Source organism: Sebastes umbrosus, chromosome 4 (genome assembly GCF_015220745.1).
Source record: "Sebastes umbrosus isolate fSebUmb1 chromosome 4, fSebUmb1.pri, whole genome shotgun sequence".
Taxonomy (NCBI): Eukaryota; Metazoa; Chordata; class Actinopteri; order Perciformes; family Sebastidae; genus Sebastes; species Sebastes umbrosus.
In genome coordinates, this window is record NC_051272.1 from 27456541 (window position 1) to 27475498 (window position 18958).

An 18958-nucleotide genomic window follows, 5' to 3' on the forward strand; every position below is an offset into this window, starting at 1 on the left:
ACGCGATGGATGTAGTTTTGGGCATGTGCCCTACCCTTGTACCGGCGATTAAACTGTCTGAGTTGATTTTCTTGATTAAGGGGCTTATGGCTAGGATGTACAAAGCGGGGCTCAGAGGGCAGCCCTGCTTTACACCTCTCTCCACTTCAAAGGGGTCAGTTAAAACACCGTTTACATTTATACAAATATTTGATTTGGTGTACAGGCATTTAACCATTTCAATGAATGTCTCAGGAAAGCCGTATGATTCCATCACGGCCCAGAGGTAGTCTCTGGAGACGTAATCGAAGGCCTTCTTTTGATCAAGGCTGATTATGTAGAAACCTTTTTTGTCTGGTTTGTGTATGATTTCTCTAAGTATACTTAGATTATCCCACATTAAACGACCTTTGATAGCACAGGTTTGTTCTTTATCTATTATTTTATCTAATATATCATTTAATCTATTCATAATTATTTTAGCTAATATTTTATAGTCGGTATTCATAATAGTTATATGCCTGTAATTATCGAGGTCCGAGTCGTCACCCTTTTTATAAATCAAACATAAAACTCCTTGATAAAAGGAGTCCCCCATACATGTACTTTTCAGACCTTCGTTAAACATGGAGGTGAGGAGGTTTACCACATCATCCATGTACAACTGGTAGAACTCTGTAGGCAGCCCATCTGGGCCAGGACTTTTACCAGTGTTCATCTGTTGGATGGCCTCCATCACCTCCTCTCTCCTGATCTCTCCAGTCAGACCAGAGAAGTCTGACGAGCTGTATTTCGGGACTGATTCTAATAACGTTTTAATACAACCTACATCAACATCAATATTTTTATATGCGTCAATACATTGTTCTCTGATCACCTCTCTTTTCTGTTTTTCACAGTGTACGGATTCACCGTTTTTATTTTTTATATATTTTATAAATTTACTTTGAGTTCGTTTTTGTCCTGATTTGATAGCATGGATCAAGTTTCCTCTGTTATCCACTTCTGATTGTTTATAAATACTATATAATAATTCATGATTAAAACTATCTATTTGTGTTTTTATACTTGATATAAGGTCTTCATCGGTTTTAGATTTTTGTTTCTTATGTTTTAATAATATATATTGATTCATTAGTGTGTCATATTTTATATTTTTTGTCTTATTTAACTCTCTACATTTAAATTTAAAGAAGTCTTTTATTCTATATTTTAATATTTCCCATAATTTAATATCAGATTTTGTAATAATATTTAGTTGTATAATTTTGTGTATTTCCTGTTTCATTTCTGTCAATACATTGGTGTCTTTGAGGCACTGGGAGTTGAGCTTCCAGAAGCCTCTTTTTTCGGAGGCTCTGGAAGTCACGGAAGTTTTAACTAAGAGGTGATCAGAGAGGTCATTTAGTGCCGTAGCATACACATTTACATTAAAATCTGATGAAACATATATTCGGTCGATTCTTGTTTTTGTTTTTTTATCAAACCGTGTGAATTCGTTCCCGAATGGATTAAAAGCTCTACATACATCAGTCAATTTGGCCTCCACACAGATTTCTTTCAAAAGTCTCCCTTCGGAGCTTAATTTAAAATCATTTGGACCACACCTGTCATTTTCCTCCGTTATTGTATTAAAATCTCCACACAAAATAATTTTAAAACCGATGGTGAGCAGCTCTCTGAGTCTTTTAAATAGGCAGATTTTTTTTGCTTTACCAGGGGCAGTGTATACATTAATGATTCTGTATTTCTCCCCTCTATACATACAGTCCAACATTAAAAGTCTCCCTGGGATGAGGTCTCTTCTTTTTAGAACTGTCACATCAAATGTTTTAAAAAATACCCCTACTCCGTCTGCTCTGTTTTCACCGATAGATATAAAAGCCTTACCTTTGTTCCAAAGTTTGCACACGTTCTCAGAGTCCTCGATGCTGTTCAGTCTGAGCTCTTGTGTGCACAAAATGTCAAAATCGGTTTTCAATAAAAAGTTAATTTTTTTCTCTCTAAAAGTTTGGGACTGCACCCCACGAGCGTTCCAGGTAGCGATTTTAAGAAAGCCCATAGTGGAGTGGTGGGGAGCTAAGGTGTAGGCTTATCGTCTAGCCGTTTTGTTTTATTTTGGTTTGTGAAATTAGATGGTCTTTTTTTTTTTTTTTTTTGTTAATTGGAGTGGTGCTTCGTTCTGTGTCTTGGGTGCAGGGAACTCGGGTGTGGGGGAAAAGGAGTCGGAGGTGTCTGGGTTAGAGGGGGACTGGAGGGGGGTGCTGCTGGTTCGCTGGCCAGCCGTTAGACCCGGTGAGCTAAAATCAGAGCTCGGGCTCTCGCTCGCACTCTCGTACTCACGATCGTCGCTACTTTCGACATCGCTCTCGATCTGCAATCTCTCTTCACCTGACAGGGAAGAGAGATCATCCGAAAGAGCTAAAGGGGGGTGCTCAGCTGCAGGTGGAGGGTCGCGTTGAGGTGGACCTCGCTGGGGAGCAGGAGGCTCAGCACCGGGCTGCCGTGGGGGGAGAGGAGCTTCTCCCGGCAGAGAGGCAGAGGGCTGACGGTCTCTGAGGGCTGACTGGTTGTAGGTCTGTTGTAGAGTGGGAGGATGATGACCAGACTGTTGTCTAGCATCTGGTGGAGGACCAGGCTGTCTCCGGGAGTTGGTGGCTGGAGGGCCAGAGTGCTGCTGGAGGGCTGGCGGAGGGCCAGGCTGCTTCTGCTGCTGCTGCTGCTGGAGGGCTGGCGGAGGGCCAGGCTGCTTCTGCTGCTGCTGCTGCTGGAGGGCTGGCGGAGGGCCAGGCTGCTTCTGCTGCTGCTGCTGCTGGAGAGCTGGCGGAGGGCCAGGCTGCTTCTGCTGCTGCTGGAGAGCTGGCGGAGGGCCAGGCTGCTTCTGTTGCTGCTGCTGGAGAGCTGGCGGAGGGCCAGGCTGCTGCTGCTGCTGCTGCTGGAGGGCTGGCGGAGGGCCAGGCTGCTTCTGGAGGGCTGGCGGAGGGCCAGGCTGCTTCTGCTGCTTCTGGAGGGCTGGCGGAGGGCCAGGCTGCTGCTGCTGCTGCTGCTGGAGGGCTGGCGGAGGGCCAGGCTGCTTCTGGAGGGCTGGCGGAGGGCCATGATTCTGCGAGGCTGAGGAAGGACCGGGATGCTGTTGTAATCTCGCCTTGTTTGAGTATGAGGCTGGGCAGCTGAAGAATGTGTGGCCTTTTTTTCCACACAGGCTGCACTGACTCTCCTCGGTGCAGTCCTTGGCCTTGTGACCCAGACCACCACATCTCCAACACTTCACCGAAGGACACTGCTTCACCTGGTGGTCTGCAGAGTGGCAGATGAAGCAGCTGATTGTCTGTCCGGGGTATATGATGCGTCCGTTGTACGGACCCAGGGAGATGGAGTTAGGGATGGAGATAAACTCTCCGTTAGCGTCTTTTCTTATTTTAACTTTGTACCTGCGGACCCCATACCAGATACCGAATCTGTCCACCGGTTTGTTGGTGTGCAAGATGTCGCAATATCTGCGCAGGTACAACTCAATGTCATGATCTGGCACCCTACCGGTCCAGAATTTAACGACTAATGTTGTAGAGTCCATTTGAATGGACGATTCAAGAGACCAGTCTTTCCATTTGGGGTCCGTTTTTTTGGAGGTTTGTATATCCAGGAACCGTCTGAGGGGGGCTTCCTGGAGGAAACATAGTTCAAAATCTCTTTTGTTTGGCAGAGCAATGAATGAGTACACGTCTGAGGTGTTGATCCAGCAGGAATCGAAAAGAAGTGTTTCACCAACATAGTCACGGCTCGGAGGATCACCGTCTCCGGTGAATCTCAGCCGAACCCAAAATTGACCGAACTTTGTCGCATATTGTAGGGGACGACTGGCGAGGGGGGGCATGGTGGCCAGCTGCCCAGCCGGGCGCTGAGGCGGAAGAGAGTGCAGCGATGCTGTTCTCTTTTTCCGATACTTCAATATATATCAATATTATATAAAGACCAATATTAATATATATTAAGAATATCAAAAGCCGCCGGTTTTGCCTCTTCCGCTCATCGTGAGATGTTTTCAGTAGTGGAGACTAATAAAAAGTGTTGCTCCACCAGCAGAAAGCTCCTTTATATGTCCGCGGAGCGAGACTTGCTGACAGACCAACCAGAGAAGAGGCTTCCAGCAGAGCAGCAGAGGGCGGCCCGCTCTGAATGTTGGCGGACACTTTGAAAGGATTTCCCACCAATCAGCAGCGTAGCTTCGGGCGGTGGGTCGCTCCTCTGGGCGGTGCTGAGCTCCAGGAGGAGCCCCTCACCAATCAGGAGCCGGAGGTCTGAAGCAGCGTCACCATTTCACAGTTTAAGAGCAGCGTGTCTCTTCATTGGAGCTACTACACCTCCTGAACAGAGAAAGAAGAAGTCATGGCAAGAACCAAGCAGACCGCTCGTAAGTCTACCGGAGGCAAAGCCCCCAGGAAGCAGCTGGCCACCAAGGCTGCCCGTAAGAGCGCCCCGGCCACCGGCGGCGTGAAGAAGCCTCACCGTTACAGGCCCGGTACCGTGGCTCTGAGAGAGATCCGTCGCTACCAGAAATCCACGGAGCTGCTGATCCGCAAGCTGCCCTTCCAGCGCCTGGTGAGAGAAATCGCTCAGGACTTCAAGACCGACCTGCGCTTCCAGAGCTCCGCATTGATCTGCAACGATGAGTGGAAGAGGCAAAGGAGGAAAAGGACTCGGTAAAGGAGGCGCAAAGCGTCACCGTAAAGTCCTCCGTGATAACATCCAGGGAATCACCAAGCCCGCTATCCGCCGTCTGGCTCGCCGTGGTGGAGTGAAGCGTATCTCCGGTCTGATCTACGAGGAGACCCGCGGTGTGTTGAAGGTGTTCCTGGAGAATGTGATCCGTGATGCCGTCACCTACACCGAGCACGCCAAGAGGAAGACCGTGACCGCCATGGATGTGGTGTATGCTCTGAAGAGACAGGGACGCACTCTGTACGGCTTCGGTGGATAAACACACTCTGTTGCTTTATGAACACTAAAGGCCCTTTTAAGGGCCAACCACTTACTCAACATGAAGAGCTGACCTCCTGTTACAATGTTATAACAAACCGTTACCATTCAAATCATTATAAAATTAATTATAGTATCGTGGTTTCTGTGTTATTGTTCAACAGGTGCAAGCTCATATGAAACATGAGGAATAAGCTAAAAAGATGGGAATGATGAGGTAGCCCACCTGGGGGGAAAGAACAGTTATTGAGGCAAATTTTCTATTGCTATATGTTGGTCTTGAACATTTGATCATTAATTGTTGTCATTTCCAGTTTGTATGGATGGTGTTTTGATTATAGCTATAGGGACACTAGTGTGGATTATGTTGGCAGTTTTATTGCGCACAATGACCAAGAGAGATGGAGGAATGTTGCAATACATAGAGCCAGAATTGTTCAGAGTAATCGATAAAGAAATGCATGGATATATACAGAAAGGTCATATTTTATATTCAAGATATGTAAGAATAATATAAACATGTAGCCCATGCTAGTACTTCCAGTAATACAATTTTGTTGTGATCTGAAGCAGAAGCTTCAGCATTCTATAATATAGGCCTAAAACAACAATAAGACAAGTATAGGTCTGAGTCCAGTGTCTCTGTAAGTTGTAAATACTATGAAGCAGAAAAAAACACCAAATGTGAGAGACAACTGGGAGAGTATACTTGTATCTTATACAAGAAACAGCATGTAGGATACAGTTTGAACATCAATGACGACATGTATTAAAAAAAACCAACTATGGGACTAAGTGGATGTTTAGTGAACGACTGATGGGGTACACATTGTAGCTTTAATTCTACACTGCAATAACAGTAACATAAGCACCATAGGGCATTTCATATAGTTGCTTCCTTTGCACACATTGAACTGTATTGTTTTTGCATGGTTCAAAATGTATTTATAAAGCTTTAAGGACAGGAACATGTCTTTAGATGTAGTGGGTGGCTCTTAAAAGAGCCTTTGTGTTGTTGGTTTAGCAGCAGCTTTACTTGGAGCTGGTGTACTTGGTCACAGCCTTGGTTCCCTCAGACACGGCGTGCTTTGCCAGCTCACCGGGCAGCAGCAGGCGGACAGCGGTCTGGATCTCCCTGGAAGTGATGGTGGAGCGCTTGTTGTAGTGAGCCAGACGGGAGGCCTCACCGGCGATGCGCTCAAAGATGTCGCCCACAAAGGAGTTCATGATGCCCATGGCTTTGGAGGAGATGCCGGTGTCTGGGTGGACCTGCTTCATCACCTTGTACACGTAGATGGCGTAGCTCTCCTTCCTGGACTTTCTCCTCTTCTTGCCGGTCTTGCTGGCGGTCTTGGTGACGGCTTTCTTTGAGCCCTTCTTGGGCGCTTTGACGGGGTCCGGCATGATTATCAGCTGGGATTTCTATTGAATCAAACGATGCCTCTTAGATGACAGACTGATTTATTTATATCCACTCGATGCAAATCTGACTGTGCTGTTGCTCGCACCTGATTGGTGCAGTTAACAGTTAACCCTCCCTGAGTTATTTACTGTAGATAACAGAGGTGTGAAAAGTGTTTTATTCACTGACGAGAACAGAAAGTAAAGACAAACATCACTTCACAAGTTGATAGTTTAGAGTTTAGTTGCGAAATGGAAGTTTTTGGTACTGACCAGTGGTGGAAGAATTACTTTAGATCGTGTAGCCTTCTCAAGTAAAAGGAGCAACAACAGAGTATAGAAGTTCTCTCTTACAAGTAAAAGTCCTGCAGTAAAAATGTTACTTAAGTAAAAGTACAAAGGTATTGGCATCAAAATAAAGGCCTACAGAAAGTGCAGAGTTATTTACTGTATGGAACAGAGGTATGAAAAGAGTTTAATTCACTGACAAGAACAGGAAGTAAAGACAAACAACTAGTGATGGCGAGCTGAAGCTTCATGAAGCATTGAAGCTTTCCAGGAAATTGGTTTGGAAAAGGGTTCATTTCTCGAGGCTTTATGTGCATGAAACCCCCTGGTGATCAAAGAGTGTAAAACAGGCAGCTATGATCTTAACCATGTGATCTGTGATATACTATATTTTGCACCAGTAAAGGCTGTTGGGAATGACTGGAAACAATGAAAAAAATATATTACCATGTAATCCATTCATATCTATATAATATATAATATAATGACTATTTTCTAGTAAGTATATAACATACATGTATAATAAACAATAATTGTTTTGTGGCTAATGCATCTTATGTGTGTAAACAAATCCTTTGGTCAATAATTGTATTGTAGTGTATTGTAATATAATATAATAATGGCAGGAAGGGTAATACTGGCAGTCAGCTGTGGAGCAGCTGTTGAAATAATCATCGGTTGTAGAAATTCAAGATTATATCAAATAGCATTAAAGAAAAAACATACTTATTAATATTATATATCATTTCTGTCAAAAGATCCCCCTAAATGCTACACACTGCTCCTTTAAGTAAAGTGAAAAAATATCATTACATCTGTGCAAGAACAACACAAAAAATGTTGCAACCAGGAATTCTAAGTTCAAAACCCTGTTTCAAAACCTTTACGGTATAGAGAAACACAATGAAAATAAAACTGAAGAAATAGAGTTTTTAAGGGGGGAAAAAAGCCTAATGTTTATTTTGAACCATCCAAAGGATATGTGTCGAACCACAGTCCATGCCCTCATCCATTGGGTATCTTTGCCAAAAAGCTGCTTGATGTGCAAGGAAAGGCCACTACTGCGTCCAGCTACTATGTACTGCCTCATAATGCTAATGCAGCAGTTTTGGTCTTTTTCAAGCTGCAAATTATCAGCTAAAGAATCCTGAATATATATTTGTGGCGAAAATGACACGGAAAGCTCTCTGAACAATCTTAAACTCTATTGAAAGTGCCCAGCATTGACATGTCAACAGAGAGACATAACTCAATAATGGTTGAAAGTATATTTAAAGGTGAGTTAGGGCTAGCAACTGAGACAGTGTCAGGGTCAGCATGAGGGGTATTGATACTAGGGCCTGTACAAGGGCCAACATAAAGGACAGTATCAGGATCTGGGGCTGCATTGAGGCCAGTCTAAAGGACTGCAGTGAAGCTAGCATGAGATACAGCATTGAGGCCAGTCTGAGGGATTACATTGAGGCCAGTCTGAGGGACTGAGGCCAGTCTGAGGGACTGCACTGAGCAGTCTGAGGGACTGCATCGAGTCCAGTCTGAGGGACTGCATTGAGGATTGTTACCTAAAATGATTTGTTGCTTGGATAAGCTAACAATTACAGTAACTGGGATAATTATGTGTGGAACAGTTATTTCGCATGCTGAGAATCACAAGTATGTTAAACTCAGCATCATCTCTGTAAAGGTTCTCATTGGTCCAGATCACTGGATATCTTGTAGTCTCACATCCAAGAGGCTTCATCAATATGGAACAGATTGATGAAAATGTCCTCTTGACTAAACAGACAAAGTCCAGTTGCTTTAAATTAACTCCTCCACTGGTGTCATGTAAAACTAGAGGGTTCCTGTGCTTTAAGAAGACAAGGAGAATACTCTTTTTTAAAAATGATTGCTTAATGCGCTGAGTTTATTACATTTGTCATTCAACCGTTCTTTTTAAAAAATAAACTTATGCACCATTGGATACAATTGGACCACAGTTGTTCTGTCTTCAATAATAAATTGCATTCTATTGCTCATAAAACATTTGTGTTTGTAATATTTCCAAGGCATAAGGCATGTTATAATTTATTATTAAGCAATAAGGTTGAGGGAATATGATATAACCTTGCAAACAAAACACTGTGGTCTACCGAAACAGTGCAGTCACTACGGAAACAGTGGGTATTTTGTAAAAAATAAGGTATATTGAGTTATCAACTGAAATGTTATGATACTGATTGGTTAAATGTATGTTCAATTTAATCAATCCTTAACTCTGAAATAAATATTATCAGCGTTGTGCATTTTACAAAGAAAGATTGCATTTAGATTTTGATGAACCTTATGAATTGAACATAAAAAAAATTTTAAATTGTAATTTTCTAGAAAAATATGTAAAAATATTCATTAGAGGAGGGATGGAAACACAATCTTAAGGTTAGGTTAATATAAAACTTTTTGATGGTAGTGTATTACTATGTTTAGGTAGTGAGAAATTTAGGGATAAGAAAAACATTCCAATCCAGTCTGAAAATACAATACCAAAATTTACTGATCTTTCATTAGATATTGGTACCCTAGATAAAGTCAATATATATATATATATATATATATATAAAGTTTTGGGAAGTAAAGATAGAAATTTCAAAATGTTTACAACTCTGACTTTGCACCAATTCGGTAGAATGGCCCATATACAGTATGTATCAGTGAAACTGTGTTACTGTAATATTTAAATCCACTTACTACTATCCCAGACAGGCGACATTTATTTTGTAGATTAGTTTTCATTAATATAAACTATTAACTATTTATATTAAAATCAGTCCTCAGCAGAGGACATGTTCACAGTCACAGCGAGCAGCTCTGATAGGAAGTCTGGCTAAACTGCACCATAAGCCTCGGCCATCATCAGTGTGTTTGCTGCTCCCTCAATAACTGCACTTTATTAAACACTCATCAACAGCAGATGGTTGTTTTTACATTGAGTTCCTGAACAAACATGTGGGCCAGTTGGAAAACGTCTTTTGATGGAGCTCTGATGCATTTTAAATCATTTTAGGAGAGAAATGAGAGAGAAAAGCCGCTGAGCAGTGCTGGCCACGGCGGTGATAGGTGAGGTTTGGAGGCTCCAAAAACAAAATGCAGAGAGCATCAGAGCTCTACATGACTTGAATATGAAGAGACACAAGTCTGCTATCGGCTCCATTCACTGTCAGCCTTCAGCACTTCTCCCACATGATGTTTTGAGTGTTTTATCAGTGAAGAGAAAACACAAGTGGCACGGCTTTCAGATGCTCAGAGGAACCACGGGCTGGGTTGAGTCTCCACGGTTCTCATGGTGTGTTTAAGTGCAGCCCCCTGCTCCGAGCTCTTCAACAGTCCAGTCTCACTCTCGTGTTGTCGTGAAGAGGAACTAAACTTCAGGAGGAAATGGCAGAAGTAGCTCCAGTTCAAGCCGCCCCGGCGGCCAAAGCAGCCAAGAAGAAGGTCTCTAGACCGAAGAAGACTGGCCCCAGCGTCAGAGACCTCATCGTTAAAGCTGTGGCCGCATCCAAGGAGCGGAGCGGCGTGTCTCTGGCCGCCGTCAAGAAGGCTCTGGCTGCCGGAGGCTACGATGTGGACAAGAACAAGGCCCGCGTCAAGACCAACATCAAGACCCTGGTGGCTAATGGGACTCTGGTCCAGCTCAAGGGGACCGGGGCCTCCGGCTCCTTCAAGGTCAGCAAGCAGGCTGCAGAGAAGCCAGCCAAGAAAGCCGCTCCTAAAGCCAAGAAGCCCGCAGCCAAGAAACCCGCAGCGGCCAAAAAGCCCAAGACGGTGAAGAAGCCGGTAGCCGCGAAGAAATCCCCGAAGAAGGCGAAGAAACTCGCAGCGGCCAAGAAACCAGCCAAGAGCCCCAAGAAGGCGACTAAGGCTCCCAAGGTGACCAAGCGTCCCAAGAAGGTGGTCAAAAAGGCCGCTGCAGTCAAGAAAGCTCCCGCTAAGAAGGTTGCCAAACCCAAAGCCAAGAAAGCAGCACCCAAGAAGAAGTGAGCTGTTCTCAGTCTGAACAAACACTCCGACAAAAAAGGCTCTTTTAAGAGCCACCCACATCATCCTTAAAGAGTGATTACCTGTTTATTATTACTGTTGACATTAACTGCAGACATAAACATAATATTATATTTGGAGCTAGGAGGAGAAATAAACTAGGGCTTTTCACTTATTTATTACAATGATTAAAAAATACTTGGGCCTAGATGAAACTTACAAATAGTATGACAAATAAATAGACCTCATAGGACAGCCAGCCATCTGATCTTAAAAGTGTTTCCTGTATTACATACTGTATTAGTGAGTTTTGTAGCTATGTGAGGGGATAATATAATATGCAATTATTTGCTGTCTTCACATTTCCCTTTTTTTAATAATATAAATATTACAATATTTCAAACTCAGTTGAATGTGGGCAGCACAACATGACCAATGCACTATAAATCTCCACATCTGAAGGCTGACAGTAAAGCTAAGGAGCCTGTAAAGAATAGCACTAAATAATGTATAAAACCATATATCAAGCAGCACTGAGTCCATACATAAAATGGAGGAGCAAGTGCAAAATATGAGAAATAACTTAATAAAATAACATGACGTCGTGGGTTGGTTTTCCTCCTGTTCTCCCCAAATTCACCAGCCGCCACTGATATATACATACATTTGCATAAAGCAAGCATATTGTTCCACTCCCATGTTGATAAGAGTATTAAATACTTGACAAATCTCTCTTGAATGTACATTTGGAACAGATAAAAAATGTGCAATTAATTTGCGATTAATCACGATTAACTGCGGACAATCATGTGATTAATCATGATTTAATATTTTAAGCGACTGACAGCCCTCATTTTTTTTTAAAAGCAGTGACAATCTTTGATAATCATATTCCTCTCCCTTGAAAATGGCGACACTCCACTACACTGCACGTCTGTTTCTCTACATCTCCAACAGACCCTTTACATGTCACAGCAGGGTGGACGCAGCTGCAGCTGCTAATAAAATGAATAATGGGTAAGTTTGAGTCAGGGTACCAATTACCCGATCCTGACGGTAACACTCACCAATGCTTGCTCATTAACTTGTGTAAACCAATCTGATCCATAATGAATTATATTAGCTTCAGCTGTGTTTTCGTGCTATGACACCTCTGGAGAAGCAAATGTAAGCATTGTCACAGTTATGGCAGTTTTGTATGGTTATTATGAACATAATTGGGGTGTCTACCCGGGGAAATAAACTGTTGGAGTGAAGGTATCAGCGTGAACTGCTTTGTAATTGTGGCACAGGTTAGCAATTTCCATAATTCCTTGAATTGGTAAACCCAATGGTGCCGAAAATTAATTTTGCTCTATGCCAAGTTAAAGCATTACTTACTCACTAATTATCTCTTTATATGTCTCGCCACGTTACGGGTGGTCATGTGCCAGACTTTGTGTTAAAGGGACTATTTGTAACTTTCAGAAATGCTTCTTAACAGCGACACCTGTGTGTCAGCGTCGGGCTCGCGCTTGCTCGCTCTATATAGACATGAACGAGCATCGCTCAAAAGAGTGAGGAGACACACGTCAGCTAAAACCACAATATCACTCTATATTTCAGCTGCTTGGCAGTAATGTTAGCTGACCAGACGAAGGTCTCTCCATGAATCAGTGCTGATCCTAGTGTTGGCTTTTCCTGCCTCAGCGTCGGTGCCGGGGCTCTGAAGCAGCGAGGCTCCGCAGCGAGTAACGTTGCCGTCTCTCGACCACAGCCGGAGTGAGCAGGAAGACACCGGCACCCGGTCGGAGACGATAACGTTTCTCGCTGCAGAGCCCCGTCACTTCACAAGACACGGGAAACCTCTGTTGGTCTGGAGGAGCTGCAGCAGTTGTTTCTGCACAAACGTCCACTCTACATTCACTAGATATTCTCAGAGCTACTAACTCTCCTGCAGTGTGGAGTGAGCGCGCGTTCACGTCTAGAGGTGGAGCGAGACAGCGAGAACGCGCGCTGTCTGAGGGAAGGCAAGCAGGCAGAGGAGCAGTGACTTCAGCCACATTCGAGCGTGCATATGTGTCCCGTCCCGGTACATTTATATGCTTAAAAAGTTACAAACAGTCCCTTTAATTACTGAGCTTTACAGGTGCTAGTAAGCAGATTTCCTTACTATTAATTACAGGCTAGCTGTTTTGTAGTCTTTGTGCTACGCTAAGCTAACGGGCTGCTGACTGTAGCCTTTTATTTAAAGGTGGGGCCATTACTTTTACTGATACTGGCATCATATGAAACTAGAAGTGCACTCGGAGAGCGCAGGCCTTCGCCAAGGCAGGTTTCATGTACGTCGCTGCCTGCTGCTGCTGGAAAATAAAGTTGATGAGCATGTTGAGATTGAACCAGAACACTACAGTTTCAAGTTTTTATAACTTTTATATTATTTTTCTGCTGTTACTTTGTGTTGTGCAGCATTATGTGTCCACTCCCATGTTGATAAGAAATACTTGACAAATCTCCTTAGTGTAAAGTGTACTTTTCTTTGCTATATTTTAGGAATAATCAGAAATCATTACATTCATATTTTCAAACGTAATCAAACTGGTATCCATAGCAACGATAGAACTGAAGGATCAAAAGAATGGAACACGGTCCGTCATTGCCCTTGACGCATCATCAGTTCTAGAATGTTGAGAGTCTACATATACTCCCAACACAAGAAGTTCGGATCAGATCGTAACTTGACTGTTTGTGGCAGAGTTGTTATCAAGACGAGAACAAAACACTGAGACAATGACGGCATACATTGACTTCGAGTGCAAGGAGTTTGAAATGAGGGATTTCTTTCTCACTACCCTGGAACAAACATGCAGGGTTCAACTGAACGACAGCGAGGCGAAGATCACCCCCAGTACATCTGAGGGGAGAATCTTCCTGGAGGTCCAACAGGACGAACTGGGCAATTTCTTTGATTGTCTTCCTGAACAGCAGGACAACAACTGGGGTCAAGAGAAGAACCTGTTGCAGAGGGAGATATCTGGCCTGAAAGCCCAGCTCGCTAAGGCTCAGGCTAAACGTGATCCCTCTCCGGCCAGGGATAAGTCCCTGAAATCCGAGTTGGATAAGCTCAGCTGGACGCTGAACAATGCTCAAAAAGACCTGAGCAGGAAGGCTGGCATCATCAAGAACCAGGACTTCCAGTTGAAGAAGATCGGCTTGATGCTGAACAACGCTCAACAAGACCTGAGCAAGAAGGACACAATCATTAAGAGCCAGGACTTCCAGCTGAAGAAGGTCGGCTTGATGATGAACAATGCTCCAAAGGACCTGAGCGAGAAAGACGGCATCATCAAGAGCCAAAACTTCCTGTTGGTGAAGTTGAAGGGGGAGATTGAGGCACTTCGAAAGGAATTGGAGGAAAAGGAGTCTGTGATCCTCGCTGAAAGGAAGATGCTCGCTGTGGCTAGAACAAACATGGAGTGGGAGATGGAGGGCTTGCTCCAGACTGAGAGGGAAGACCGACAAGGACACCTGAACAAGACAAAGGCGGACCTCCAAAAGACAAAGGAGGACCTCCAAAAGACAAAGGAGGACCTCCAAAAGACGAAGGATGAGGCGAAGCCCCATCAAGCCCAGCTGAACGAGCAGAGAGCAGAGATAGAGAAGCTCACAGCAGATCTGAAAAAGTCAGAAGATCTGCTGAAGACTGAGAAACAATTCTTTCAGACGAGGATTGTCACCATCCGGGAGGAGACAGACAAATTCATGTCCGACTGTCTGCCTGCAATGGAAGAACTCAGAGCCGATAAGAGTCAGATCATGGCTGCTCTAAAGTATTCTGAGGAGGAGCTGAAGTCTGTACATGACATGTGGCGGGAGGACAAGTCTTCCCACTTGGCAGAGCTGGAAAAATCCCAGCGCTCCCATCTTGTCCAGCTGAATAAGCAGGACGAGGTGCACAAGAACACCATGGCTGATCTGAAGAAAAACTTTGAAGATCAGCTAGCTAGTGACCGTCTCCTCTGGCAGCAGGAAAAAACCTCTCTGCTGGAGGAGACTGAGAAAACCAGCTCCTCCTTTGCTGCTCAGCTACACGAGGACAAGTCTTCCCACTTGGCAGAGCTGGAAACATCCCAGCGCTCCCATCTTGCCCAGCTGAAGATGCAAGACGAGGAGCACAAGACCATCGTGGCTGATCTGAAGACAAAGTTTGAAGATCAGCTAGCGAGTGACCGTCTCCTCTGGCAGCAGGAAAAAACCTCCCTGCTGGAGGAGACTGTGAAAACCAGCTCCTCCTTTGCTGCTCAGCTGCACGAGCAAAAACAGAGCAACAACACCCTCGTGGCTGCTCTGGAGAAGGCTGAGCAGCAGATAGAGAGCCATCGCATCGAGTGCCAGGAGTCATCCCTCCTTCAGGCCAAGGTAGGGATGCTAATTTTGAAAAATGTTCTTAACCGATGCCTCGACGGTGCGCCAGCTTTTAAAGTCGGGCGTTGGGCTGTTACGGTTGACCAGCTTTTCTCCTTAAACGGTTAACAATTAAACTGTTAATTATTATCATCCCTAGGCCACCGAAAGCGTCCAGCAGACTCTGCAGGAGAAAGAACAGGAGTGGACGACCACTGAGAGCTCCCTGAGGTCCCAGCTGGCGGATCTTGAGAACCAGATCGCCAGAAAAAAGAACAGGACCAAGTGGTATAAGATCTTCTGATGCCACGCTCAGGAGAAAGAAAATGCACATACACGCCTTTGTTCTTGTATCTTTGTGAGGATCAATCAGTCTTGACCCTTAAACAGCACTTGTGAAAAGGGTTGTTTGAGGGTTGACACATTATTTTATTATGGGAAAGTGATGTGAATCCACTTTTCTGGTGTAAATCTGGTCCTTACAAAGATATGATTACTAATCCACACACATACACAGGAGTTTGTTCTTGTGTACTTGTGAGGATTACTCCGTCTTGACCCCTAAACAGCACTTGTGAAAAGGGTTGTTTGAGGGTTGACACTTTATTTTACTCATGGAAAGTGAAGTGAATTCACTTTTCTGGAAATAAAACCTAAAAAATGTTAATTCTATACTGCACTCCTCTCATGTTTAATATGAAATGCTTTGTTTGATGTATAAATCAGTGGACAAGCACTGATGAGTTCTCATTTGCTCCCTACAGCCTGAAAATATACAGTACGTTGGCTCAACAGATTATATTATATGTTGGTCCAAATATAGTTTTTTTGTCTGTGTTGGTCATCCAAAGAGAATGAACAAATAAAAAACACCTGAACTTTACACTCACGAACTTCACTTTTTTTACGAGTCTAAAGTGGCTTAAGAACTTAAGGCAAAAAGGTTTATTTAGTGCCGCAGCACCTTTCAAATACATCCACAGTTCAAGGTTTTATGGTGATGAAATGCATTAGAAAACACAATGAAGAGAAGAATATTAATTAGAATAAAATATAATAGTCAAAATGATGACTTGACCCCTCGGGGCCTGCAGGCCTCTTTGGCCCTGTTCAGACCTGACATTAACATGCGTCCTCAGTGATCGGATCACAAGTGGACAGCTTTAAGTACGTCTGTCCACACCTGGCATTAGAATGCGTCTCCAGTGACCACTTGTGATCCGATCTCACTTCCCCGTTCTATATGCAAATAAACACGTAGTAAACACACGGCTAATACAGCAGCCGTCAGTAGTAATATCTTACATATTCAAGAATTATGGTACATTGTATTAACATCAAAATAAAAAGGTTATTGTACCGGTGGTCCCCGGGGACCTCCGCGCTGCCGGCACCGCTGCCTTTGCAAGACAACAGCGAGGTACAGCGCTCCAGAGAGCCGGGGAGGAGAGAGAACAGGCGGGCGTGCGGTCGGGTGTCAGCTCCGCGCAAAGCATCGGAACAAAAACACCCACAGTATGATAATAATGCACTTTGCGTGCCTAGTCTGATAGTCTGTAGATATGTAGCCTATAAGCAAGATATATTTTAATAAAATACAGTCGTACCGACAGGCTTCAGTAGAGCACAGAGGCCGTTTCCATGCTGACAATCGCCCGTGTCTGCCTGTCTATTTACCTGAAGGGCACGGTGATCCCGCGGATCAGCTGGCCACCTGACTGGACATCAGTAGAGTAGGCGGTCCTTAATGTGGCCCAGGACACATTCACATACACACTGCTAAAAGAATTTCAATCCAATTAAATTTATTTTTATGTAGCGTCAAATCATAACAGAAGTTATCTCAAGACGCTTTTTATATAAGAGGGACATCCAAGACTGGACAAGCTGATCAGGCGGCGGACCAGCTCCGTGGTCGGCATGGAGCTTGACTCTCTGGTGACGGTGTCAGAGGAAAGAATATTCAACAGACTGCTGGCCATACTGGACAACGCCAGCCATCCTCTGCACGCCGTCATCACCAAACAGAGAAGCTCGTTCAGCGGCAGGCTGCTGCTCCCAAAGTGCTCCACTAGACAGACTCAGGAAATCCTTTGTCCCTCGAGCCATCAAACTGTACAACACGTCTCTGGGGAGGAGGACGGTCTGCAGGACAGTTAATGCACACAGTGCACTTTAATAGACTTTTTAATTCTGCACACTACAAACAGCTCTACTCTGCACCTTTATAGACTGGTTTTACTGTGATCTACAACAATGTACAGCTTTATTCTGCACTTTAGTCTATTTAAAAAAACTCTACTTCAGTTCTTATCCCACATTATATTCCATATTTGACATTTCTTAATATCTATATCTCCTATATTTTATTATCCAGCACTATATCACTTTGTGCACTATATTCACATTTTTAATAGTCCTGTATCTCAGTTGTTACCCTGCACTATATTAATTTCTAACAGTTTCTTCATCTCTTGTTATTTTTTTATATCTGATATATTTTTTTATACTTTGTATTACTTACTTGTGCCGTTTTTACTAATTTGTTTTGCACTATGGAACTGTGATGCTGGAAACTTGAATTTCCCTCTGGATCAATAAAGTTACTATCCATCTATCTATCTATCTATTTATCTATCTATCTAAATTGAGGCTTAGGTATATATCAACCTTTAAGTTCTTTTCACAGGAACGGAGTGAAAGTTCAGCAAAAGACTTTCAAATATGCACAAATAAAATGTTCTAATATTCTAGTTTTAATACATTATGTTGTTTGTTTAGCATTAGCAAAAGGCACCAGTTAAACACAAGGTTATGAGATTTACAGAGAGGCTCCAGACCGGAGCTAGTTGTTAGATGTTGCTCTCATTCATAAAAGGTGGTAATGACAGGAAAGTCTCATCAGCGGCTCACAAGCTACATATTTGTTATTTATGCAACCACTCTATTTAGGGCATTCTTCAGAAGGATCCGATCATCAATAATGAATGGCTTGCCCCTGTTTCACAGTGGGCTGGTTTAATCTTGATCACACGTTCGCAGTAAGGAGTGCAGCAGTAGCCTGAGAGCTCATTTACCAAACTCTGACTATACCGTATTATATACTGTATTGTAGTGGCGCCCAGAGCGTACACAAACCTCTCTCCTCTGTGGAGCTCTACTTAACCAATGTGTGAAGTTGTGATGTAACTGTCAGTTGTCCCATTTTTCTTTATAATGAGTTTCTTCATTTTACACTGCTCTCCTACATGATCACAGAAATAAACAGTTGAGGCAGGAACTGCAGCTGGCAGAAAATATGCCATGCTGTACCAGGCAAACACATCCTCATACAACGCTTCGTAGGATGTCTTGCAAAAAAGTTATTCCTAATTTTCCGTGCATTATCCTACGAATGTTCAGCAACAGGCGTCAATTTCCACTCAATACATGCATGCAGTCTTTTCAAAATAAATTTCAGTCTTCACAGGAAACTACTTGGTTAGGTTTAAGAAAAGATCATGGTTTGGGTTAAAAAAATGGAAGTACAAATAAGACAAATAAATCAATGTTGACTTCAGGTTTCACGCGGGACATGAACACCGGCCTTAAATCACAATTATGTGGATTACACAAAAATGCATTTTGTGGGATATATACGAATTACAGTGCATTAGGGATGCACCGATACCACTTTTTTTCAGACCGAGTACAAGTACAAGTACTTACATTTGGGTACTCGCCGATACCGAGTACCGATACGAGTACTTCTCTGTGCCAAAAGACCCTCGTTAACAGCCAGCTGGAGGGTGTGAGCGACACATGGCAGGCTGGGGAGTCCCGCATACGAGGCGGTGCGCCGCGACCGGCTGTAGGTCGGCTAGAAAAGGCTCGGGGCAAAAGTTACAGCGCTCCCCGCCCGGACCTTGCCGCTTCC

General features: G+C 43.7%; 5 protein-coding genes across 5 annotated transcripts; 4 read left to right on the plus strand and 1 right to left on the minus strand.

Moving 5' to 3' along the window:
• The first annotated feature begins 4038 nt into the window (after positions 1-4038).
• LOC119486527 (histone H3-like) lies at positions 4039-4683 on the plus strand. Its single transcript, XM_037766685.1, has one exon. It carries the CDS (start codon positions 4366-4368, stop codon positions 4681-4683), a length of 318 nt encoding a protein of 105 aa, XP_037622613.1. The 5' UTR covers positions 4039-4365.
• On the plus strand, positions 4624-5092 carry LOC119486534 (histone H4). Its single transcript, XM_037766693.1, has one exon. The coding sequence runs from the start codon at positions 4646-4648 to the stop codon at positions 4955-4957; it is 312 nt and encodes a 103-aa protein (XP_037622621.1). The 5' UTR covers positions 4624-4645; the 3' UTR covers positions 4958-5092.
• Positions 5093-5941: 849 nt separating this feature from the next.
• Positions 5942-6380, minus strand: LOC119486524 (histone H2B 1.2-like). Its single transcript, XM_037766682.1, has one exon. It carries the CDS (start codon positions 6358-6360, stop codon positions 5989-5991), a length of 372 nt encoding a protein of 123 aa, XP_037622610.1. The 5' UTR covers positions 6361-6380; the 3' UTR covers positions 5942-5988.
• A 3561-nt stretch (positions 6381-9941) lies between these two features.
• On the plus strand, positions 9942-10841 carry LOC119486494 (histone H1-like). Its single transcript, XM_037766643.1, has one exon. It carries the CDS (start codon positions 10060-10062, stop codon positions 10660-10662), a length of 603 nt encoding a protein of 200 aa, XP_037622571.1. The 5' UTR covers positions 9942-10059; the 3' UTR covers positions 10663-10841.
• Positions 10842-13381: 2540 nt separating this feature from the next.
• On the plus strand, positions 13382-15714 carry LOC119486465 (myosin heavy chain, striated muscle-like). The gene is made up of 2 exons (XM_037766602.1): positions 13382-15057; positions 15203-15714. Exons 1-2 carry the CDS (start codon positions 13429-13431, stop codon positions 15344-15346), a joined length of 1773 nt encoding a protein of 590 aa, XP_037622530.1. The 5' UTR covers positions 13382-13428; the 3' UTR covers positions 15347-15714.
• Positions 15715-18958: the final 3244 nt, after the last annotated feature.

Bases quoted from the DNA above. Each gene is read 5' to 3' on its own strand.
- LOC119486527 (XM_037766685.1), top strand. From the start codon at position 4,366: ATGGCAAGAACCAAGCAGACCGCTCGTAAGTCTACCGGAGGCAAAGCC.
- LOC119486534 (XM_037766693.1), top strand. From the start codon at position 4,646: ATGAGTGGAAGAGGCAAAGGAGGAAAAGGACTCGGTAAAGGAGGCGCA.
- LOC119486524 (XM_037766682.1), bottom strand. From the start codon at position 6,360: ATGCCGGACCCCGTCAAAGCGCCCAAGAAGGGCTCAAAGAAAGCCGTC.
- LOC119486494 (XM_037766643.1), top strand. From the start codon at position 10,060: ATGGCAGAAGTAGCTCCAGTTCAAGCCGCCCCGGCGGCCAAAGCAGCC.
- LOC119486465 (XM_037766602.1), top strand. From the start codon at position 13,429: ATGACGGCATACATTGACTTCGAGTGCAAGGAGTTTGAAATGAGGGAT. The intron at 15,058-15,202 runs GTAGGGATGCTA...TATCATCCCTAG, and splicing joins CATCCCTCCTTCAGGCCAAG to GCCACCGAAAGCGTCCAGCA.